This window comes from Eschrichtius robustus, chromosome 2 (genome assembly GCF_028021215.1).
Source record: "Eschrichtius robustus isolate mEscRob2 chromosome 2, mEscRob2.pri, whole genome shotgun sequence".
NCBI classification, from domain to species: Eukaryota; Metazoa; Chordata; class Mammalia; order Artiodactyla; family Eschrichtiidae; genus Eschrichtius; species Eschrichtius robustus.
This window is the reverse complement of record NC_090825.1, coordinates 167,887,515-167,912,655: the sequence shown is the minus strand read 5'-3', so window position 1 is coordinate 167,912,655 and position 25,141 is coordinate 167,887,515. Positions and strand designations below refer to the sequence as shown.

The 25,141-nt window shown below is 49.6% G+C and overlaps 1 protein-coding gene across 1 annotated transcript in view; it reads right to left on the bottom strand.

Moving 5' to 3' along the window:
* MED26 (mediator complex subunit 26) overlaps positions 1 to 24,636 on the bottom strand; it is a 39,573-nt gene extending 14,937 nt beyond the window's left edge. Inside the window, exon 1 of the mRNA XM_068534766.1 lies at positions 24,298 to 24,636. Within this exon, the coding sequence (XP_068390867.1) occupies positions 24,298 to 24,369 (72 nt within the window). The 5' untranslated portion in view covers positions 24,370 to 24,636. The remainder of the gene's footprint in view (positions 1 to 24,297) is intronic.
* Between the last annotated feature and the right edge of the window lie 505 nt (positions 24,637 to 25,141).

The following is a 25,141-nucleotide window of genomic DNA, read 5'->3' as shown; positions in this document are numbered from 1 at the left end:
ATTACAATGGGACAAGAAAAAACTTTTGGAAATATCTTTATTACCGTGACTGTGATGATGGCTTCTCAGGTGTATTTACAGATCAAAATATATGTAATTGTACACTTTTAAGTGTGCACAGTTTATTGTATGTCAATTATACCTCCATAGAGTTGTAAAGCAACTATGGAGGCAGATGACAGATGCGACAGGTCCTAGAAAAAGGAGGAGGGGTGGGAGGCAAAGAGAAGGAACGCTTCTTTGTTGGAGGTTAGGCATCAGATGCCCCTCTTGGGCTCAGCCCTCCCTGGGGTGGAAGGTCAGACAGAAAAGTTCCTTCCCCCCTCATGAAGAAGCCTGTCGTGCCTGGGCCTCCCAGGGGTATCATAAGGACTGCATGGCAAAGGCACGTGTGTATAACGCACTCCTAATAGCAGCAGGCATCAATCCATATATATATTTTTTCTCCTGGACATTCTGCTTGCCCCTGCAACACCTGTGCATCAACAGACTGCACATCCCAACTGTGGGCTTGGAAAAGGTGACTCCTGGCATTCCTTCAGAAAACGCACTGTGGCTGGAGCTGGGTGACAGCGTCTTACAGGTTGCGAAATGAAAGGCTCACTAGCCGCCGAGGACTGAACTTCAGGACATGTGCCCTCCTCAGCCTGCCTGTGGGGTTTTGTCATACTTCAACTGGAGACCCAGGAGAGGGAGCCAACTTCCCATGCTCACATGGAAAAGGCCAGTGGCCACAAACATCTCCAGGAAGTCTTAGGCAAACAGCAGTCTGTTTTCCCCTCAAACAGTTGGTGTGAGCGATAACCTGTCTCCATCCTCTTGACATGAAAACAGCCTCAAGGCATCTGACAGCTTCCTTTTCCCCCTCACTCTTCATGGTTGTCTGCAATGTATTAAGCTTCTGTGACTGAAAGTGTCTGAAATCGACTTCCCTCAAGACAGCTGAGCTAGACCCTTACTACTCTCAAGTGTGAGTGAATGAATGAATGAAGGAAGGAAGGAAGGACGGACAGATAAATGAAGCCCCATCTTACTGTCCTTGGTTGCTGGGCACCATGTTCACTCCAACATTACAAACATCCCAGGGGTCTCCCTCTGCAGCAAGTCAGGATGTGCAGTCACCAAGTAAGTATCTCGAGAGCAAACAGGCCCTGTCCCGTTTCCAGCTGTCACCGGTACTGGCCACCCCACAAGGGCCATGGGAACAGGCAGGTGACTCTCAGTGCTCCTCACACAACGCCCACGGAAGACAAGGCCAAGGGTACCATGGCTGGGTGGCCGGCAGAGGGAAAGCTGAGGCAAGGGCAGGAGAAGGCTGTGGCCAGGGTGGCACAGGCTCGGATACTGCTCCAGGCAAACACGTTTGCTCAGCAGGGCCCAATGGCTTCGGAGAGAGTCTCCCATTTTCAACACAGTGGTCCCAGACGTCACCACAACCACAAATACTTTCTCCAAATTACCTTCTTGGCCACCCTGAAATGATTCCGACGGGCTACATAAAGCAGGAGGAAGGAGAGCCAGGTGAGATTTTTGTGGAGGCAACATTAAAACAATGGGGGAAACCAAACATCACAATCCAACATGGTAACTCAGTGACAGCGTGATCCACAGGCGGCGGCACTGCTTGGCATGGCGGATGAGTGGAAGGTTGCTGCTAGAAGGTGAGGGAGGACCACCACGGCTCCCGAGGTCACTTGCTACCAAGAGCCAAATCAGCCGCTTCCTCCCAACCTTCCCTGCTGGGGACCTGGGAAAGCCTGACACCCAACAGCAGGCCCTGCTGGGCTGGCGTGGACCCCCATCGGCACTGCCTGCCTCACCCCAAACCACCTGCGTCCCACAGGGCAAGGGGTGGCAAAATTGATCCTGAGGACAAGAGCCTGCCCCATGGCTAAATGTTGCAGGATAGCCCTGCAGCGAGACACGAGGTCCCGGTCATCAAACGTCCAAGGCAAGGCGGGACCCCAGCTGGGTTCCAGGAGAAGCACCACAGCAGCTGTCCCTTGCTTTAAACATACCAGGCAGAGAACACTGAGGAGCACTGGGAACACAGAGGATTTCCCTTTTTACTGTATTTCCTTCGGTGTATCATTTTCTAACATTACTTTCTCACTATTTTAAACCTATTTTTTGCAACTTTTTTAAAGGTCTGTTTTTGCCCCTTTTCATAATCACCATACAGGTGGATACCAAACACAACTGACCATGGCACCTAGGTGAGGAAACAGAGCACAAGTTTTTACTAAAACCTACATTAACATTAAAAAGGAAATTAAAAAGGAGCTCTACCTCATCCCTACCTGCCACTGCACCAAAACTGCTCTGCCCAGGCAACTTTTCACCAAAGCCAAGGACCTGTCAGCCCTGCCTCGTCTCATCTCTCGGACCCCGAGCAGATCCTGACATCCCTCCACACGCTCATCTTCCTCCTCTTGGAGCTCTTCAAGGCACAACCCGAGACCCTTTCCTTCTCTCACTCCACTTCTCCGCTGCCTGAGCAGTCCCACCCCCAGGCAGCTCCACATCTGCATCTGGGGCCCAGGTGCCACCTCTGGACCCACCTGGCGGCACTTCTGCATCTCAAAGGCACTGAGGGTGTCTAGGTACCACTGGCTGACTCCACCCCTCCCCACCCTCGGAGGTGGGGCAGGACCCTCGGAGCAGGCAAGCCCCCTTTTCTCTCACCTCCAAATAAACACACTCACACTAGCCCAGTTAGGCACATCCTCTTTGGACCCTGATTTCAACCCCAAAATGGTGAACCTGAGCCCACCTCCTGGCCAACTTGTGACGGGCACTTTGTCTGAGTGTGCCCACATCCGGTCCCGTAACTTTTTATACATACTGACCATGTCTGACCTAACACAGTGCTGACCGGGCTCACCGATGGGGACCTGAGGCTTGATGGTGCCCAAGCTCTTCACCCTAAATATCTCGAGTTCTCCTCCACCCACTTTGGTCTTCCTTTTCTCTGAGAGTATCTTCTGGGCCACTACCTTTGTCACTCTTGAACCACAACAGCCCCAGGAGGCAGATAACAACATCATGGCTCAGGTCTGACCCCAGAGGCCAAGCTCTGCAGCACTGTCTCCCCTGAGCCCCTGAAGCCCCCCGAGCCCCCACCAGCCTAAGCCATGGCCACGTTTCTCTGGCTGACTTTCCTGCTCTTGTCCAGAGCCTGCAACAATTACGTAGTTGAAATTGCATCACACATACTGTTTTTTTTTCATCGAACACTTCTTCCTGTTGTTACATAATCTTCATAATGATCTTGTTTAACAGCTAAACGTTCCATTAATGCATCATTTCCTTGACCTTCTCCAACTGCTGGGCATCCCATTTCCTTCCGGGTTCCCCTACTGCAACCAATCTTGCAATGATCATCTTCACACGTACGACGACTTCCTTCTCTCATTTTTCCCTCAGAAATAAATTCTCAGGTGTTAAACTCTGTCCTAAGGGTCCAAATACTTTTATGGCAACTGGTTCTGCCTCAGCTATTTTTCACTCCCACCTTACACCACGCAATGACCCCATCACGAAGGGGAGGAAGAAAGCAGGGCTGAATCTGATGTACCCTGCACAGGGTCCCCGAGAGGCGGGCCCACCTGTCTGGCAAACTGCACTCAAGATGTCGGGGCTGTTATCCTGCCCTAGTCCTCTTATCCCTTGAATCCACCAGCAGGGAAGGGAGAGAGAACCCAGTGCACACAACCCTCCAGGACCGGCACTGAGGCTGCTCTGCTCACAACTGCTTGCACAGAGATGGGAGAGAACTGGGCCCCCTGCCTGCTGGCTCTAACTCAGAGGCTGTTGGGAAGACAGGCGAGGATTAACGCGACTGTCACTCTACCTGGGGAGGGCTCTAACAGCCCTGCAGGGACACAGTGGCACAGGGTTGGGGGTAGGGGGTGTGGATAGAAGCAAATATGGCATTAGCCTTGCTGAAACCTAGAGCAATTTTTACAGCCCAGTGGTGAGGTTATCAAGAGTGACTCTGAGATCTGCAAGGAGAACACAGCCAGAAGACAGAGCTGCCGTTTCCAAGGAGAAGGGCACCCTGCACACACTGAGAGGGAATGGCTGTCTCCAACATCAGGAAAACCTTGGATGCAGGAGCCAAAACCATTCAGACTGCACACTGAAACTGCTGCAGCCAACAAAGAAAAGACACCAGAGTTCATTCACCAGCTATGTATTTACCAGGAAAATAAAAATGTATATGTGCTGAGGAGGAACTCAGGGAGCAGAGGGAGCTGGAGGGACTTACATTCAGGGTGGGGAAGGCAGGCAACAGACAAGCAAACAGGACAAGGTGACTGTACTGAAAGCTATGAAGAAAATAACCAATGTGACATGCTAGAGGAAGGCTTCCTCTGGAGCCTGGGCCAGGAGGGGTGGTCGCCTCAGCTTGGAGCCCCAGAGAGAACCTGGGGCAGCAAAGGGTCTGGAGCAGACTTCTGGCCCCACCCCACCTTCAGAACAGCTGGCTCATCGTGCACCCATAAGGGGCTCCAAGCATGGCCTCCATGACACTCGAGCCAAGAGAACCATCCCAGCAGCCAGCTGCAAAGGTACTGATGCCATCTTGGACAAGGAGCCTGTGGCCTGCAGCCCAGATCCAAGCAGGACAGGGGTAGGGACTCTACCCAAGAGTGTGCTGGAGCCAGCTCACACCAGCCCATGATAGCCTGTGGTGAAGCTTTCAGGAATCTTGGGAGCCAGATGTTAAACACAGCCATTGTTAAAAATGCAATGATAAGGTTGGGACTGACCACCTGAAGGCTGCTGTGGGCAGCTAGTTATCTCCTGCCTGGCAGCATTCTAAATTTTCTAGAAAAGTCACATAACTGGGTTTTTATAGAAAACCTCCATTTGTACTTCTGTGGCTAATTACAGTTTTAAAAATACTGTACTAAGAAACGACACAAATCCTTGAGCTCTACCCAGCTCACAAATCACCTCTATTTATACCTCAGTGTCAGGTACATGGTAGACACTAATAGCATTAAAACTGCGCAAGCAGGCCCGTGTGCCAGGTGCTGTTCTAGACGTGTGAAGTGTATTAACTCATTTAATCTTCAAAACAACCTCGGGAGATAGGTATTATTACTTCCCTCGTTTTCTGTATAAGGGCAGTGACACTCCAAGATCAGTTAGGTAACTTGCCCAAGGCCGCACAGATAATAAGGCACGGAGCCAGGATCAGGTCCAGGCAGTCTGGCTCCAGAGTTGGTGCTTGTAAGCTTTATGTTTAGTTCCTGAAAAACAAAGGCACCAACATGCATAAGCAGACATAGTGCCCAAGGAGCAGGAATGACTTATATTTCATTTGACGAAGATTCTGGTTGAAATAAATATCACTTGAGATGTTCCTCTGAGCAGCAAGGATGGACACTACCTCTGCCTTACTTCTACTGCCATATTCCTGAGGTCTGAGGTGACCACTGTCCTAGTTAACTCGGCGTCCTATCCATTTTAGCATGTGCCCTGGATTTTTCATCTTTTAAACAAAGTTTTAGAATTTTATTAAAAATAGTTTTTAAATGGAATTTTTATTGCTTTTTAATAAACCATTTGTGGTCAAAAATTGTTTAATGTAATTTACTTTTAGCACTCCCTTTTACTTCTCAAGGGCACCTTCATTTGGATATATATATATTTTTTAATTGATGTATAGTTGATTTACAATGTTGTGTTAGTTTTGGGTATACAGCAAAGTGATTCAGTGTTATATATATAAAACGGCTGAGAAATTTAAATATCATACGATATCACTTACATGTGGAACCTAAAAAAAAATGATGCAAATGAACTTATTTACAAAACGGAAAAAGACTCACAGACATAGAAAACAAACTTATGGTCACAAAGGGGAAAGGGGCGGAGGGATAAATTAGGAGTTTGGGATTAATATATACACACTACTATATATAAAATAGGTAAACAACAAGGACCTACTGTACAGCACAGGGAACTATACTCGATATCTTGTAATAACCTATAATGGAAAAGAATCTGAAAAAGGATATATATATACACATATATATATGTAACTGAACCACTTTGCTGTATACTTGAAACTAACACATTGTAAATTAATTATACTTCAATTTTTAAAAAAAGTATAAAAGATTTTTTAAACTAAAAGAAAATGCAATGACAGAAACTGTATACAATAAGTTATACTGAAAACAAAGGTGATGAAATACTCAAAACTCATCACTTCCTACTTATTTTCTCACATTTACTATTATCTAGGTTTCTGAGTTTATTCATGACTACTAAATCTTCATGGTGAAAATGGTGTACTACTGAGGCATCTCTTCCCAGCTCCACATTTGGTGACAGACATCATGTTAGTAGCTTGAAATCATACATAGTGGAAGTGTTTATACCATGGAAATTGGCAAACACTACAAATCAGGGCTTGATTTATTGTCAGGTTGGTGGCCTCTGTAGACTCCTGGGCTGTATCCAGCCCAATGCCTGTTTTTGTGAAGAGTTTTAAAATTTCATTTTATATATTTTTTATTGAGGTGAAATTCACATAACATAAAATCAACTATGTGAATATAAAGTTTTACTGGAATACAGCCACATTCATTTGTTTACAAATTGTCTATGGCTGCTTCTGTGCTATGCATAAAGGCAGAGTTGTGACAGAGACTGTATGGTCTATAAAGCTGAAAATATTTACTATCTGGCCCTTTACAGAAATAGTTCACCAACCCCTGGGGTTTAGACTTTTAAGAAAATGTTGATTATGCAGATTAAACTTAAAAGTGTGTCATGCCTGTAGCTGTTACATTAGGAATAGCACAAATGATGAGGAAATATTCTTCCAGTATTTTTTTTTTTAATAAATTTATTTATTTATTTATTTATTTTTGGCTGTGTTGGGTCTTCGTTTCTGTGCGAGGGCTTTCTCCAGCTGTGGAGAGCGGGGGCCACTCTTCATCGCGGTGCGCGGGCCTCTCACTGTTGCGGCCTCTCCCGTTGCGGAGCACAGGCTCCAGACGCACAGGCTCAGTAGTTGTGGCTCACGGGCCTAGTTGCTCCGCGGCATGTGGGATCTTCCCAGACCAGGGCTCGAACCCGTGTCCCCTGCATTGGCAGGCAGATTCTTAACCACTGCGCCACCAGGGAAGTCCCTCTTCCAGTATTTGAAAAGTCTTTTCTGATTCGCTAAGACATTACTTGACTCATTAACATAAAAATTATCAGTCAACATTCATGTCAGGACTACACTCATAAGCTGATTATAGATACAAAAGTTCAGCAAAAAACAAGGAAAGCAGTCTGTGAGAAACAACTGACTACATCAAATTGACAATAAAGTGTTGTGTTTCTTTATTATTTGTAAATTGTCTGCTACCTATCCTTTCTATCAGTATAATTTATAAATTATGTGTGTATAGGCATACTTTTTTTTTCCTGGAGAGCCAGCTTTCAAACATTTATGGGCACACCACTAGAGTAAATCACAGTTCTTCATTACTTCAAAGTCCTTGAAATAAAGTTTGAATGAAACTAAAATCCACTTGCATTACTGTAATTCAACATTACATATAAGTGAAAAGAGGAAAGAACCTGGATTCTTTAGATACCAACTCTTATAAATTATGGTTTACTAAAAAAATCGTTCTAAGTTTTATCATCTCTGCATGCAAACTGAGTTTCTCCATGGTGGTTATCAAAGTCAAGCAAAAACAAACAGAAAAACCCACCTAACATAAAAAAGTTATGTTCATGGACACAGTGCTCCCTTTTATGAAAATCAATAATGTTACTTGGAAAGTCAACAGAAGTTCAATATTTAATACATTCCCTAACACTTTACTTTTCTCATAACTATACTGAAGAAATGTACTGCTCGTCCCCCCACTCCCACTTCTAGTTTCCCAGTGCCCTGCCTGGATGCCCTGTTTCCTATGTGTGCCATGAACACACGTAGTCTGGAGGCAGGCAGTGTGACAGCAGGGAGGGGATGGGGCTCTTTACAGAAGCCTGAAGGAACCTGAGGTCACAGATCTGGGGAGCAGACGCGCACAGTCATGAATGAGGGAGAGGGAAGTATAAACTGAGATGAGAAAGGAAAGAAGGGTCCAAGTCACACAGCACCTGTAGATCATGACAATAAGGAGAGTGGATGTCTATTCTAATCACATGGGATCTTAAGCGAATGATGTGATCTGATATTGGTTTGGAAGGGGCAAGAGGGAAGTGTTCCAAGAGGGTGATGGCCAGGCTTGGACAAGAGATGGAGAATAGAGGATGAAGGGAGAATATACATTTTGGTAGTAGAGCCACCAGGACTTACAGACAGACTGGACGTACTAAGGTGGAGAAAAGCAGGGAGCACGGATGATGCCGGGGCTTTAACAGGGCCACAGTTATGGCCACACTGACTGCAATGAAAACTCAAGAGTCCTGCACAGGACTTCCCTGGTGGCGCAGTGGTTAAGAATCTGCCTGCCAATGCAGGGAACACGGGTTCGAGCCCTGGTCTGGGAAGATCTCACATGCCGCGGAGCAGCTAAGCCCGTGCGCCCCAACTACTGAGCCTGTGCTCTAGACTGGTGAGCCACAACTACTGAGCCCACGTGCCATAACTACTGAAGCCCGCATACCTAGAGCCCGTGCTCCGCAACTGGAGAAGCCACTGCGATGAGAAGCCCGAGCACCACAACGAAGAGTAGTCCCTGCTTGCTGCAACTAGAGAAAGCCCGCGTGCAGCAACAAAGACCCAACGCAGCCATTAATTAATTAATTAGAATAAAATAAATAAATAAAAATTTAAAAAGAGTCCTGCACATCCTCTCTGTCCTGGGAGGTTGGACTCCAGTGCTCTGAGAGCATGAAAAATACGACTGGTGGACTTGACTGGGGTAAAGAGTTGCACACCCCTGCTCTGAATCTCCCAGAAAGGCATGAGAGAGGAAATAAATCCTCTCCTCTCCACTGGCTGCAGTACACAGCAGCCCCACGATCCACTCCACATGTGATTGCTCTCAATAGTTCGAGTGCTCTTCAGGCTAAATCAATCTACTTTTATTTTCATTTTTTTACTGTTTAATTGAAAAAACAATGGAGCACAGGAAAAACAAAAACCGTTCCTATTGCCCCAATACAAATGTTTCCCATTTTACCCCAAGTTCTAGTTTTTGTGCCTTTTCTAGTTGTGCAGGGCTGACAAAAAATGCTCCTTTTCTTCACCATGGCAAGGCTTGTCCATTTTTCTACAGAGCCTGCAGGATCATTCTTCACAGCTCTACGCTATTTGACTCTGTGGATACACCATGTTTCCTAAGCCTCTCCCACGCCATTTAATTAATGATATTAAAAATTATTATTACATAAATATATTCATTAACATTGTTATTAAAAATGACCATGTATCTGTAAATAAATTTCCAAGAGTAAAATGACCTGATCAAAGGACGTGACCATGGCTATGCCTCCTGCCATGTAAATATTTTCCAAAAGGGTGAAGTATGAAGTTGCTCCTGGGTCCTGGAGCAGGGTGCTGTGGGATGAGGTGGGTAGAGTGGGAGACGCTCTAGGAGATATAAAATAGCAACAGGACAGTTTAGCGCCGTCTTGATTATCTGCCAACAACATTTTCCCCCCACATATTTGAATATGAGGTGTATTTTCTGATTATTAATCACATCAACATTTCTCTGTCTGGTGATGTCTCTGGGAGCTTGTGATTGTTAGTTCTGAGTAAGTTCTCCATACCAAAAGAACACTGCTTCCTAAAGGCGATTTTGCACACACACACCAATCTGTATTCTGATCCCTCCCCTCCCCAGTCTGCAACCACAATACAGAGGGATTCGGAGAAGTTCAGGCAGGTTGTAAACCTGGTTGGGAGTTCCAACCCAAGCACCTCTTCCAAAGTGTGCCTTTCCTTTTACAAGTGTGGGATTTTGTTCTACAACCAATTTCTTCCTGCTTCCCCCTAGGGAGCTTTCAGAAATGTGCAAAATTATGCAATGTTGTCTGGTAACTGCTCACACTAAAAGGAAGACTATCTTTGGCAAAAAATACCATCTGTGAAAACCACAGTTAAATATCTACAAACTCATCCAGGGGAATAACTGCCTCCGCCCCCAACCCCCAAGAAAAGCAGGGAGGGGACTTATGTGTTCAGTGTCTACGATGAACCCAGCAACTTCCCTTTAGGCATTATTTAACCCTTCAGTAGGGCAGGGCTTGTCTTCACTTTATAGAGGACAGCAAGTCTGACAGATTGTCAGCAATATTTGATGTGATTTGTCCAAGGACAAACATCTCAGAAACAGAGCTATATAGATTTGAACTCCAAAACCCTTGCATATGAAATACTTTTCTTTCTCCCTCCCTCTCTCCATTCCTTCCTCCCTCCCTCCCTTCCTTCCTCCCTCCCTCTCTTTCTGGCTATCCGTTTGTCTTTTTGATTTGGGGGGAGGCTCAGAGGATTTCGTATTCACCAACCTGTACTTAAGAAATGAGAAGAAGCCTTTCTTCTCCATGAGACAAGACCTCGTGAATGGAGCTGACATGGCTCAGGGGGCCCAGAGATATCAGAGAAACCAGGCTGTGTGACAGGGGAGGGGTCAAGACTTGAGGGTCGCTGGGAGGGGACAGGGGCCGTACTCTGCACCCCCATGCTACCCAACTCCCCATGTGGAAAACCACAGCACAGGCCCCAACTCTTACCCAAAGCAAAAGCGATGAGGCCCTGGAAGCACGCTGTCCAATTCAGGTAGGCATTAAAATTAAATAGAAATTTTAAAGTGAATTCCTTGGTGTACCACCCACGCATTAGGTGCTCACTAGCCACATGTGGCTGTGGCTACCGTACAGAACAGTGCAGAGACCATCTCCATCAGCAGCAGCGCTCAGCCAGGAAGGAAAGAGCTCGGCAGGGATTTTCACAGTCCCCTCTGCTCCCTGCAGTGGGCGCAATGTTGCCTCCTAAGAAAAGCAAAGGCTCTGAGGTCAGCTGTGCGGTGGCCAGCTACTTACCCTGGCTAAACCTTAGACTCATCTATTAAATGGTATAATACCTGGCACAGAATGAGCATATGATAAGAGTTGCTCCTGTCCTCCTGTTTCTGTTATGGTCCAAAGATAAAGTCCTTACAAAGAAATAACCCTTATAAAGATGATGCCAAAAGAGACTGAACACTTGATTTGTTAAGTAGGGTTGCTCATTAGATTGAATGAGATCCAGTCCCTCCATGCTGAACTCCACCTGCAGGTCTATTACCCACTAATAGGATTAAAATCCACTCTCTGCTCCTTCCAGCTGCAAGGCCTCAGGTAAGGACAACCTCCCTCACTCTTTTCCTCATCTTTAACAGAGAAACAGTATCAGCTCCCTCACCTAGGTGACTAAACCAAGCCAGACACTGCACCAGGCACCTAACATGCTCAGCCCCTTAGGATGACACCACCAGGTGATGGCACCAAGAGCCACACATCACAGATAAAGACACTGAGGCCCGGAGACACTAAGTGATTCACCCCGAGGCCACTCAGGTGGAAGCAACCAAGTAGGACCTGGAGCTGCTGCTCTCACAGAACAGCTGGGGTTCAGGGTTCAGAACCCTCTTTTAGGGGGAGTCCAGGCCTGGCCCGAAGGAGGGAGGAGGCATGTGCACTCCTGGGGGGGGCTGGGCCTGAGAGATTCGTCACACCACAGAGGGGGGCTAGGCAAGTGCTGCAAAACCTGTAGCTGCCCACCTCCCCTGCTTCCTGCGTCCTGTCTCCAGCCTCTAGAATCTCGACTCCCTAAAACTGAGTGACACACACAGGACAGGCTCAATGCCTGAGTGCTGACCATGCCACTATGGCTCCAAGGGAACTGACGCACCACAGGAGGACTCCAAAGGGCTGAAGTCTGGAGAGGGCCAAGCAGCCATCACAGGAGGGGGGCATCCTCCAGGGAACCAGCCATCCCAACCCCAATACTAGTAAGCCAAGCAGCTGCCCTGCCCAGTCCCCACCAAACTTGAACTCTTTCTTACCCCGAACCCAGCTTGGTCCTCCCACATTAGGCACTGCTTGCGCTTACCCACAGCTTGAAATCAGAGATGGATCCACAATAAACTGGTCATTGGCCCTAACAGAATGAACTATGCACCAGCAAAAGAACGGGGTAGGGCGGACACAGGCATGTCAGACAAGTTAAAGGTGAGCAAGATCGGACCAGGATGCCAGAACAGTCAGAAGACAGTGCTCCTGGGACAGCTGGCACTGGGCTTGTTGGGAAAGGCATGCTGGACCTGGAGCCCAGAGACGGAGGTAGGAAGGGAAGGAAGGAGGGAGAATAGAGGGAGGGCAGGCCACCCAGGTGGGGGCGTAACAGCGGGTCAGGAGCTGATGAGCAGCTGAGTGTGGCTGGAGCAGGGGAGGAGAGAGGATGCCTGAGCCAGAGGCTGGGGCATAATGTGCTCAGCTGACTCTCCTGGTTGCAAGTGACAGAAAAGCCAGTTCAAATGGGCTTCATCAAGAAAAGAAGCCATTGACTCACCTAGCGCCAGCTGGGCCCAGGCAACTTATTCCTCCCCATCCCTCTGGGCCAGTCTCACTCCTGGGCAGGCTGTCCCTAGGCAGCAGACCCTAGCAGCAACCTGCTCACATCCTTCCCCATTCAAGTCTCCTCCAACTACTCCAGCAGAGCACTAAAACCTTCAGATGGCCACAGGTCCATCCCTGAACCAACCACTGGCCAGGAAGACGCAGCCCCATGATTGGCTAGACCCCAATCACTAAGCATCCAATGGGCATGGACCAGAGGGAGGGAGGGGGAAGTAGGGGATGGGAGCTGGGTGAGCCGCCCACCAACAAGTTTGTTCGCTACCATGCACACATCAACATCCAAGATGCTTCAGGCCAGGGACCACATCCTACTCTCAACAGCTTTCCTAAGCAGTGTATGTACATCCTCCTGAGAAAATTAAGGCTACAAACCTAACCTCTTCCAAAGCGACATGGTGAACAGCAGAGTCAAGATTCCAACTCAGTTCTCAACCCTAAAGCCCAAGTTTTCCACCCGGAGAAAGACTGTCTTCTTCACTATGTCACCTACAGAGCTCACATGTTACCCAGTCAGCCACATGGCCCCAACAGAGGGGGTGAAACATCCCAGTCTGTTTTTGGACACTCACTCTGGGGCCGGCACAGAGGCAAGATCAGCACACAGGAGACTGGCTGGGAAGCAGCTACATCTCCCTAGTGATCCTGCTTGTAGGAATGGGGCAACCAAGGGAGGCGGCCAGCTGAGCAGTGGGTTGTGGCACCACCAACCAACAGCACAGCATGCCGAGGGAAGCAGTCAGCTGGACTGCAAGGGCCCAGGCACTGCTGGAAGCCATGGTGAGAATACCTGGGGAAAGTCTTAAAGGCCAGACAGGGGTCCCCAAAGCAAAGCCAAAATACTCAAGGGGAAGGACTCACGGTGGGCATGAGGTTTGGAGAGAGCGGAAAGGCCAGTGCAGTAAGGTACAGGGAGCCAGGGGACAATGGGAACCGCTCAGTGTTAGGCCTCAGGTTTGCTTCGTTCCCAAGGAGATGCATTCAGCACTAACCCTGAGGCAGGCCACTGAGGACAGCACGATGACCCAGGGAGACAGCTTGGAGGGACAAGCATAAGGGCATCCTCATGCCCAAGGTTGTTGGCTCATCTTACAGAGCAGAAGATGCCACTTCCTATTTGCCCAACTTGGGGGAGCCCACCACCAACAGCACAGAAAACCATGCCTGCTGTAGGAGCATCACCCCCAGGGCAACACGCAGATTCCTGCTCCCCTAACTCTGAGTGGGGCTGACAAGCAGGTTCACCAGAAACCCTAAGACAGTCCCCACCTCCCCGCCCCAGACCTCACTGTTTTTGCCCTGCCACATGGGAGGGCTATAGCAGTCTAGGGACACCTGCTGCTTCTGTCTGCACAACAGACTCTGCTTCTTCTGCAAGCTCCTCCCTGACTTCTTGAGGGCACTGCCATTTTCTTACAAAGCCCCCTTCACCCCACCCCCAAGCCAAGCTGGAGTGATTCTCCGGAGTTTTCAAACTGGAAGCAAGTCAGCGAATCCATTTTTGATCATGTCCTAGCTTTCAAGAGTTCAAATCCCAGAGCTGCTACACTTCCCGCCATGTGGAAGAAGTCTGTCCACAAGACACACAGACACACACAATGCTGACGACAAAAAAAAAAACAAAACAAAACAGAACAGTTTCCCTCTTGGTTCTCCCACTCCAATTTCAATCCCAAAGAGTACTTTGACTCAGTGGTGAGAGGAGAAAGGTTACAAGCGAATGCAGGATGAGCTCACAACACCTGGGAGGGTGATATTTTTGCCCTTTGGTGAGAAGTGAGGCTCCTGCACTCAGTGGAAGCTTTGGCCTGTTGACCAACCTTCAAAGGGAGAACTTTAAATGCTTAAGAATACGAAGCTCCTTTAAAATAGAAGTGAAAGTGAAATAACCATTCACAACCCTCCTCGCCCCCAGACATGCCTAAAATGTAACATGTGGCCCACATCTGCCACTGCCAGGCTGCCAGCATCCAGCAAAGGGAGAACAGACATCACCAATTTCGGGTGCTTGCCTAGAGCCCCCCAGATTGGAAGGGAAAAATGGAGGGACATGAAAGATCACCTGACCCAATGCATTTCAGTTAACCTAAGGGAAAGAAATGCAGGTACCAGTTTCTAGTAAGCGGGGGCGGGGGGGCGGGGACGACGACGACGGGACGGGGTGGCGGGGGGGGGGGGGACAGACAAGAGGAAATGGGTAAGACGATCAGCTCGGACCAGACCTCCGAGTAATCATCTATGCCTCTGAGGCCGAGAGAACAGAAGTCTGGAGAACTCAGCTCCTGCCTGGGTCACAGGCACTGTCTCCTTCCACCCAGGCTCATCCAGGCAGTTACTGCAGCATCAGGAGAGGTGATGGGGACAGGAGAATCAGCAGTGCTATGGTGAGGCTCTCCTGGACTCCTAAAGGGCTCCTTAGCCCAGGATAGGGTCAGAAGCTGCCACCTAGCACCTGCACTAAGACAAGGTACCCAAGTGTGACTACAGGCAAATCAGAGTCTGCAGTTCAACCAGAAGGAGTGGGCACTTAGAACCCTGGCTGTGATGTGACGCCATCCAAACAATCCCGTTGCTTATGCCAGACCTCATATTTCAGTCACATCCATTCTGTCATCTGGACCCAAGTCTCCCAGGCCTAGCATTGACACCCAACTATTTGAAGGCGCCTAACTATTTGAAGGCGCTATCATATCAAAGAGGTGACTAAACCAGCACGCACTCAGGGGTCACTGCCAGTCCACTCCCCACCCCATTCTCCCATTAACAGGACCTAATGTTTCTTGGGGGCACACCCTCTACTCTGGGTCAGTCTGGGTGGAACTAACACCATGCCCAGATTCAGGGGTGAACCAACGAACACAGCCTGCTATTTCAATCAAAGTCCAGAGAAGGCACTGGGAAATGTCTGCTGGGCCCTCTGGGAAAGAGGTGACTTCTCTTTCTGCCCCTGGATAATGGTCAGTGAGGGTGAATCCCAAAGCTGCAGGGGCTGGGGAGAAGACACCCACTATGCAAAGGCAACACAACAAAAAGCAAAACAGAGAGCGGGAGTAAAGCCAGGTCGTCACCTGAGAAGAGACCCATTTCTGGGCCTTTGAGTAACACAAGCCAATGAGCCCCTCTGCGTTTAAGCTCCTGTCATGAGCGCAGTGCCACCTCCCTCTGGGGAAAAGGGGTTAAAAGAATTAGTAAAGGTGCTCTGCCTGCAACTATCTAACTGAACACTTGAAGGAAACAATGTGAAACAATGAGCAGAAAGGGTAAACTCTTCCTAGTTTATATACCTACACGTCAGTGTCACTCACCCCCCACCCTCGCAGCACTAAAAAGCTAGCTTGCCAACTATTTGCCTGGCACAGATGCAAGGTGCACCAAGGGGGTAAAAAAAAGTTGGGAAGTGTTTACTGGAAGTGGCTTTCAGGAGGACTGGCTTCAAGAAGGAGGACACAGGTAGCTACCTTGAGGATCACCCAAGGGAAAGCGGACGTGGCCACCACCCCACGACCCAACGCAAGCTAGGCCAGGGACCTGATGGAAAGAGGGGTCAAGAGAGCTAAGGTGGGGGCTTCCCTGGTGGCGCAGTGGTTGAGAATCTGCCTGCCAATGCAGGGGACACGGGTTCGAGCCCTGGTCTGGGAAGATCCCACATGCCGTGGAGCAACCGGGCCCGTGAGCCACAACTACTGAGCCTGCGCGTCTGGAGCCTGTGCTCCGCAACAAGAGAGGCCGGGATAGTGAGAGGCCCGTGCACCGTGATGAAGAGTGGCCCCCGCTTGCCGCAACTAGAGAAAGCACTCGCACAGACACGAAGACCCAACACAGCCATAAATAAATAAATAAATAAATCGTAAATCTTATTTAAAAAAAAACAAAAACAAAACAGAGCTTCCTCCCCTTGCCTGCTGAGTCTGGGTCTCTGGGATGGGGTTCAGATATCTATTTAAAAATAAAAAATAAAAAAAAAAGAGAGAGCTAAGGTGGAATAGGGGAGGCGGGAATATCCAAGTAAGGCATCAAGGAGACAAGGAGAACCAGCCCCCAGGTGTATGCAAGCAGAGCTGCAGCCAGCTTGCGGGGCCAGGCGCCATGCGGAGCCAAATCTGACCGGACTGTGGGTAAGGGAAGGATCTGAAGGTACAAGCAGGACAGGGGGGCCACCGGCACCTGGAGGAGGGCTGCCAGGCCACCAATGGCCTCTCGGTGCGAGCCACGGTCACGTGCAGCTGAGTTCTCTGTCAGTAACTCACCTGACTGCTGACGTCTGCACCACAGAACCCCCCATCACAGAGCCAAGGCCAGCCACCTACAAAATCACTTTGTGCACACAGTGGACAAGTGACTAGAGTCTCCACAGCAGCCATGAGGCTGACCCACCACAGGGTGTGACCTGGAGAAAGCAACACCCATTTTTTGGCCCTTGACGAATGAAACTCGGGAGAGGGGGGTGTCCAGGAAGGGTTTGATTTGTCACATGACCAAAAAAGGACACAGGGGCCCAAGGTAGCATTTGAACAGTGTCTCCAGGGATCACAGACAGCCAGTGAATCTAAGATCAAGAGCCACCTTCTCTGTCAGGGGTGAAAAATGCCAGCCAAGAAACAAAAAGGAAAAAACACTTCACACCTTTTCCTCAGCCAGCTCAAGAGAAAGCAAAAAGTATTTCAGGTACAACTTTCCTCTGGGACGAGCATCACAACGTTGTACAGATGAATCCAGCATAAGGATCCAAGTCCAGGCAGGAGAGTGGAATGCCTGCCTTGTACCCACTGCCCTCTCTCGAGTGACATGGGAGGCAGCAGCAGGTGGCTAAGGACTGGGTGGGTAGGTTCCAACCCTAGTGTCATCCCTTCTAGCTGTGTGTCCACGGAGCCTCAGTTTCTGCACTGGTACCTGCCTCCCAGGGTTGCTGTACAGATTAAAGGTGAAAAGTGCTGGCACCTCATACCTGCTCAGTAAGTGCTGACAGCCAATTCTGAAGACCAGCCCTTTTCACAGGAATATCAACAAGCATCTGAGCACCCACTTGCTGAAGAAGTTCTGGATACCTGGGGAGTAACTCATGCTCTGCCAGCAAGGAGCTTGCAATCCCATGGAAAACGTGTTCAACAAGACCTATACTCAGCAGGAATGTAGGATTTTTAAGTTATGTACAGTGCCGGAAGGACACTGTCTTGGATTAAAGCAGGAAAGGTTTCTGGAAAAGGGAGAGCAGTAGGGACGACAGGAGGCCCCAACCAGAGGCAGTACAGAGGGTTCAATCCTAGGTGTCACACACATACAAGTTAAGTCGGCTTCCAGGTTTAAGTAGATGCTGTTTTGACAACAAGCTATAACTTCATTTCAAAACATTACTGGATTAGGAGTAGCTTCTGTCCTTGAGTTTTCTCCAAAAACAAAAACAAAAACAAAAAAACAGCTACTCAAAGTACACCTGCCATTATGTGGAAGTTCCTGAATGTTTCTGATCATAAAAATGGATCCTGACACCCAAAAAGGTTAGGACCCAGTAGGCTAGAAGATTTTAAGGAGGGAAAGGTGGTAGGATATGGGAAGGAAATGGAAATGCAAAACTTAACGTTTAAAAACACTTCACATTTAAGGTTAGCCTCAGAAGATGCACTGGAGTTCAACTTTCATGCTGGGCACTGCTTATGTAGGAGGGGGGACACTGTTGTTAAGCCCACCGGCTTCTGAGCCAACCAGCACTGGGTTTGGGCCCAGAGCTTTCCCATATCCACCTCTGTGACAATGGACAGATCACTTAACCTCTGTTCTCCCCTAAAATGAAGATGGAGCATCCACTTGCAGGAGTGGTTCAGAGAACCACCAAGGATGCAAAGCACTCTACACAATACCTGGTATATAGTAAGTGCTCAGTAAACGGCAGCTCTTCATTTTATAGCCTCCAATGGATCAATCCAGGAAACTTGCAGTCCCAGGAGCACTGGAAGGCTTTTAACCCCACCTGCCTGGAAGTGGCACATCACCTGACACGACCCTTCTTTTTAGCAGCCTCCATATACAATCACAGAACCTCCAGGAACTCACAAGTCAAGAATCTGAGGGCCCAGATAGAGGGCCCAGTCCTGTCTGCACGCCCACCTGGCATGGTGGCCCTGGACTCTCGAGCCAGCTCTGACGATAATCAAGAGCTCCCCCGAGTGCAACAGCACCTACCTCCCAGGAACTCCTGCCTTCCGAGTCCTAGGTTTGCCTCTGGAAGCCACACAGAGCCCACCTAACCCCAGTACTGGAAACGAGCCCCCAGGCCCTTCACAGAGCCTGACACCTGCCCCCTTCCCATCCCATTGCTGAGAGGGCAAACTGTTCAAGGATTTGCTACCAACTCCTCCAAACTCTCCATTCCCCTCAGGTCAGAGACAAACCAAGAACTGACTTCCTTTTCCTTCTGAAAACTCAAATGATGGAAAAAAATGATGATTCTAGAAAGCCATTTCACTCTCTTAAGAATTCTGAACTATCTTTGAATAAGACACATGAACTGTTCCACTTGGATCTAAGAGCTGTAGCCCTGTAAGGCTGCCCCACCCCAGACCATCCGTGTGCACACTCTATGCCTGCTCCAGGTCCCTGGAGGGTTGCAGCTGGGCATCCCCAGGTCTGCACCCTCCATATCCAGCACCATAAATGCTTGCTAGAAATGTTTATTCAACTGCTGAGCCACCTTTTCCAGTTTTACCATATTTCTCCATAAACAGTGTGCATCAGTTGGTGATTGAAACGTAAGTGTACTGCCTCCCAAGACCTGGAATTCATTCAGAGAGTACTTTTAAACACAGCATGCGGAATATTGGTACGCCCTCCTTATTCAGGAAATGCTCTCCAGTTCATGGAATCCCTGTGTCAATACTTGCTCAGCACTACTCATGTGCCTGGAGAGTGAAAAGGAGCAGTTTGAGAAGGGGCTCTGAGCGTGGGCACTCACAAGGCTGGACTGAAAATGCGCTGCCTATGCAGCCGGCCACCGAGCCACAAACTCAGTCACCCAATCTGACAACCAGCTAGTGGGCCCCAAAGGGACCAGGCGGACTCAGGCCAGAGCCACCACCAGGAATAAAAAGAAAAAGCACGACTTCTACTGAAAGACAGAGCTCCCAGCTTCCAGAAGGCGGTTTACAGTTGGGGGGGGGGGGCAGGAGACCCCCTGAGGCAGTCACCCAGAGGTCGGGCTGGGTAAAATCAGTTCTGGATGAACCAGAACTCCGTCTGAGAAGACACTCACGTGGACACCAAAACTGAGGCAAAGTAAATACAGCTCTCCTCCTTCACATAACTCCACGCTTGGCACCCCTGAGGGCATGTCCTGCCACACGAAGCTGCATCATGAGCCCAGGTGACCATGGTGCCTGTTTATATCTGTATCAGGACAAAAACCCCTTCCCATAAGCTGATCTTGGACTGTCCTCCTAGGCCTCTGTGACCTCCAGCCAGGACAACATACCCTGACGAGAGCCGCCTCTGAGGACCTCCATGAAGACCGAATATAAAGTCCACCTTCTTCTGAGGGAGAGAGTGAATCACAACAAGGTCTTACACCTGCTTCACAACCAACACTGTTACCTGCCTACTTCCCAAAGTCATAAAATGCCACACTGCTGTCCTCACACGTCCTGGCCATGACGTAAAGGAGCAAAGACAGGAAGGTTACTGAATGTGGGCAACCAGTGTGATCAGGAAGAGTCCACATGTTTAGATTTCATATCTACTAATATACTAATGAGAATCAGAACTAATAGTCTTCCATTTTAGAACTTATAAGATTCCTCTTTTCTGCAGGATCAATGGCATTTTAAATTAACATCAAAAGTGCTGTAATCTTGAAGCAGAAAAGGAAGCTGGAACACAAGACTCATGAAAAGTTCCACATCAGCTGGCAGTTGCCACACCACAGTGTGGTCTGGCCCAGGATTCTGTGTCCCTGACAGAAACCTTAAGATGTTTCTGGGACAGGCTGTCTAATGTCATCAACCTGTAAGATCTATCACAGGTAAATCGAACCCAAGTTGTAATCTCATATAAACTTGTGTGGGAGAGAAGAGGCTCCCACATCTTTTCTTACCAGCTCAAGAACGCTGCCTTCTTGGCCTCTTCTGAAGCTGCCTCTCCATGTTTGAGAGCAGTATGGTGGCGTTTAAAGTTGGAAACACTATCGTTTAATGACTTTGGCTAAGTCCCTCCCTAACTTTAGGGCAGTCACCTCACATTAAGTCAGTAGGAAACAAAGGCATCTTGTCCTCTCCTGGCCATGGGAGACACTCACTAAACAGTACTGTCATGATGTCGGCTTCTGCGCCTGCAGAAAGGGGAGACTGGCTACTCACCCCACCTGCCTTTATAGGCTGTTGGGAGAAAGCAGGAGACTCTGCTGCACAAAGTCAGGTAAAGCATACATCTCTGTGTAGAAGTGTGTTAGTGTTTGTTATTCAGAAAATTCACACAATGTACCTTGCATTAAAAGAAAAAACTTCTAGAACAACAATTCATGTTAGCCTCTGCTGCGCCTTCCAGAATCTGAACCTGGATCTCGAAGGAGCTTTATGGGGCAAATACACCAGTTCCCAATTCCACTTTGCAGATGAGGAACCTGCAGTCCAGTGAAACTAAGTGGTATCTTAACCTTCAAATTCCTAGGTGGGAAAATTATCCTTCCCGTGTGTCTCTCTGCAGAGGCCCCTTGGTCACCTCCCCTTGGCACCTGAAGTCTGCAGAACAGTGAAGAAGAAAAGTAGTTCCTGAGGTTTCCTGCTGGAGAGCCCAAGAAGGAGTCTAGGGTTCAGTCAGTTTAACCAGCACTTAGAAAGTACACCTAACACTTCTGCTCTAGACAGAGAAGACAAAGCCTGAACTCTGGTGAAACAGTGAGTGTCCGATACAAACGGGAACCTAATCATTTGCTGATGAGATTATGCTTGGGTGGACTGACTCTGATTTCTGGGCAGGAGTAAGACAGTCCTCAACTTTATCCATAACAAAACAAGATTAAGCTGGAACAAAGGCACACAGTGCACTTAAGAAAGATTTTCAACACCCTGGGCTGCCATACACAAGAAGAGTAAGGCTTCGACTGTTCTGAAAAACCGTTAGTTGCTTTTTGAAAAGGAGTGTACAGAATTTACTTTATTACTGAGTTGAGAGAAATTATTAAGTCAGAGCCTGATGCTATAGATATTCAAATACTCCAGAGGCTAGAATATAGAGCAAAGAAACAACTTTCCTCTCAAGAACTCCTTTGTCAGGGAGATGGTCAGAAAGTGGTACTTTGTTACTTCCCTAAGTTTTCAGATACTTGTGGATATTAGGTCAGCTGCCTGACATGGAGTTTTCAAGCAAAAGCTAAGTTTGTTAGCATACTTGCATGCCCATAAAGGTAAGCATTACGTGACACAATTCTCTGTCGCTTCTCTCAGAAGAGGTTTAATTTTAGTGTTGGCTCTTCAACACTGTCCCCATTTTTATTTTCCAGGAGCATCTTAAATATGTGTCAACTAACTATGCAGAAGTGGAGTTCCTACTTGGGCAAGGCAGAAGAGAAGAACAGCTGTGTGCTGGCACCGCCTGGTTGGAGCCACCTCTCACCTGAGCCCAGGTCAATCAAGAGAAACTGCAGAAATACGGTCACATCATCTCTGCCAGCAACCTATCCCTCCACGGCTCTGAGTTTCTATATGGGGTTTGCTCCAAGCCACACTCCTGTCAAACGGCTTATAAACAATACTCAGGGATGTCACTGACAACAGCAGCATTTAAAGGTGGCACTTTCTCACCACTCATATTCAGAGACAATTTCCCAATTTCATCCACCACACTTATATTAGCAGGACTCTGCACACACCTATCACAAGAGTGCCCCCAAATAAGCCACGTGAAATGTGCATTCCATGACACGTAACACAACCGTGGTCTTGGCCTCTCTTCCTCCTGTACTCCTAGGAACCCTTTAGATTAGAGCCTTACACAACACTGGAACCCCTGAGGTCACTGCCCCACCTAATCTACAACATGGTGACTGCCCGTTAAAGTGCCTCCTGATCCCAAAGCTCTCCTAGGTGGCGTTAAGGATCAGTGCTAATATCTCAGCAACCTTTCAGACTCTCCGGAAGGCAAACAAGCACATGGAATTCAAGAAATTACACTCTGACTGATGCAAAAGTCACCAAGGCTACATTTTTCAAGTCACTTGTTTTATCCTCTAATATTTCAGTCTTGGGAATTGCTGCAGCACCCGTTTCTGCAAAAATTCTGCAAGGTTTTATAAAGCTTGTGCCTACTCCACCCCCAAAGTCATAACAAAAATGTATACAATATTTCTTAAAGACAATTACCACCAAGTCTATCTTAATGGGGTCTGAAGACCAGGAATGACAGAATTACTTATGATACAGAAATCAGAGTCTTACAAAAATAACTCTATTTCTGCCAGAATTGTACAATCCAACATGAATTATTCCCAAAATGCTAGGCTAAAGCCTACTGCTAAAAGTAATCAGCCAAACTCACGTAAAGGAAAAGCAAAAGCCCCCATAGTGACAGAAACCTAAGTTACCTAGCCAAGTCCAAGATGGTTTATTTCTTCCATCCCCAGCACATTAAAAAGTGGTTTCAATGGCCACTTCCTGGTCTCCCAGGAAATGCAGGGGCTCACTTCATACTTGGATGCCACTACATCTTCCCATTGCTGAACTGCTCCTGCCACAGGCGTAAATGACCCCTATGGCCGTAAACCACTCATAAAAAATATGAGAACGCGATGAGTCTTTCCCTACACACACGGAGGGGGGCAGGGGAGATCCCTCCACAAACAGTAGCCTCCGTGGAGGAGCACCTGAGAAAGCGACACCCTGGGGTTAACCCTGATGGCCTAGGTCACAACCCAACAGGCTAGGACCCCAGGTAGGGCGTAGACAGCCAACGGAGGGCTCTGGGTGGAATGGGAGAGCAAACAATCACCTTTAATTCACTACCAAAAAGCGGGGCTCTGGCTTGGCCTGAGACGCAATGAGTACTTAGGCCCAGAAAGGTAACAGAAAGAATCCCACTCTCCACAAGATCATCTTCCGTCGGCAGGGACCCCAAGAGAGACCCAGCAAAGGCATGCCCACTCTCAGAACCAAAAGGGACTCTCCAAGCGCCCTGAGCACCCGGCTAGGTGCAAAGCAGGCCAGGGGGGTTCCCTCCGAAGCCAGGAAGGTGCTTCCAGACGGGAGGAAAGAGAAAGAGGACTTCCCTGATCACCCAGAAGACCGAGACACCGCCGGCCCCGGCTCCCCGAGTCATACCCCGGACACCAGTTGCTCCACAGCCTTTCCCCCCTCCCCTGCCCCCCGCCGGGAGGGCTTCCCGGGGGTCGCGGGTCCCCCGGGAAGGGCGAGGCGGGCGAGCTCCGTCAGCAGCAGCAAGGGTCGTAGAGCTGGACCGGGAGAGGAGAAAAAGCTCTGGTCTCAGCTCCCATCTGCTCCCTCCGCCCAGGCCGCACGAAAGCCTCGGCCTCACGTACCGAGCGCCGCCGGGCTGCCCGACCAGCCCCCGGCCCGGGCCCGGGGGGCGAGATGCCGGGATGGCAGCGGCCCTCGGGGGCAGGTGGGTGTCCGGTGGGTCCCCCGGAGCCCTGCGGGCGAGGGGCACTATGGAGGGGGAGGGTCCCGGGCCCACGCGGCCTCCACCCCAGCCCGTGTGGTGAACACTTACGTTGCTCTGGGGGTCGATGGCCTGCAGCAGCCGGTCCCTGATCTGCTGCGGAGACGGCGGAGCCGCTGTCATTGCCTGGGCGAGGCGGGGGGGGAGCGGCCGGGCCAGCGGGCGGGCGGGCTGAGGCGGGGGACGGGGTCACTCACTCGCCTGCCTCCGGGAGCGGAGCCTCATGTTCCCCGCGGCACCGGGGGAAGTGGGGGCGCGCGGGGTGGCGGAGAGGGGAGCCGGGGCCGGGGCTCAGGCCCGGGGCGCCGCCGCCACCAGAGGAGGAGGAGGAGCCGCCGGAGCCGTCGCCACTGCTGCCGCCGCCGCCTCGAGAACCAAACTCCAGTGAGCTGCCCCCGCGCGGAGCACTCTGGGTAACCCGCGCCGCACGCAGCGTCGGCACCACGCTGAGGAGGTTGGGAGATGGGGCAGGCAGAGACGCCAAACTTGGGCGGGGCCACACGCGGGCCCCGCCCCGCGCCTCTACGCATGCGCGCGCAGGCGCATTGTCCCCGCCCGGCCAAAGGGGCCGTTGGGAGGCGGTTGGGCAGGGGAACGGCCACCGCCTGGATGCCCCGCCCCCACCCAAGCTAGGCGGGGGCCGAGGTTTCCGACGGAAACGGTCGATACGCGCCGAGTCCTTGAACCCGGGCGCTCTGGGTGGCCGCCTGAGGGCAGCGGGGCGGAGAGGACAGCGGAAGGACCCCTCCTAGCGCAGAAAAGCTTTCCCCATTCTGACGGAGGTGACGGGAGTCGCGGGTGGGAGGAGCTGCCAAGTTTTCTGAGCCCGGGGGTCCTCCTCAGCCTCTCTGTCTGCGTTCCTGGGGGCCAGGAGGCAGACGTCCACGTTGTAATT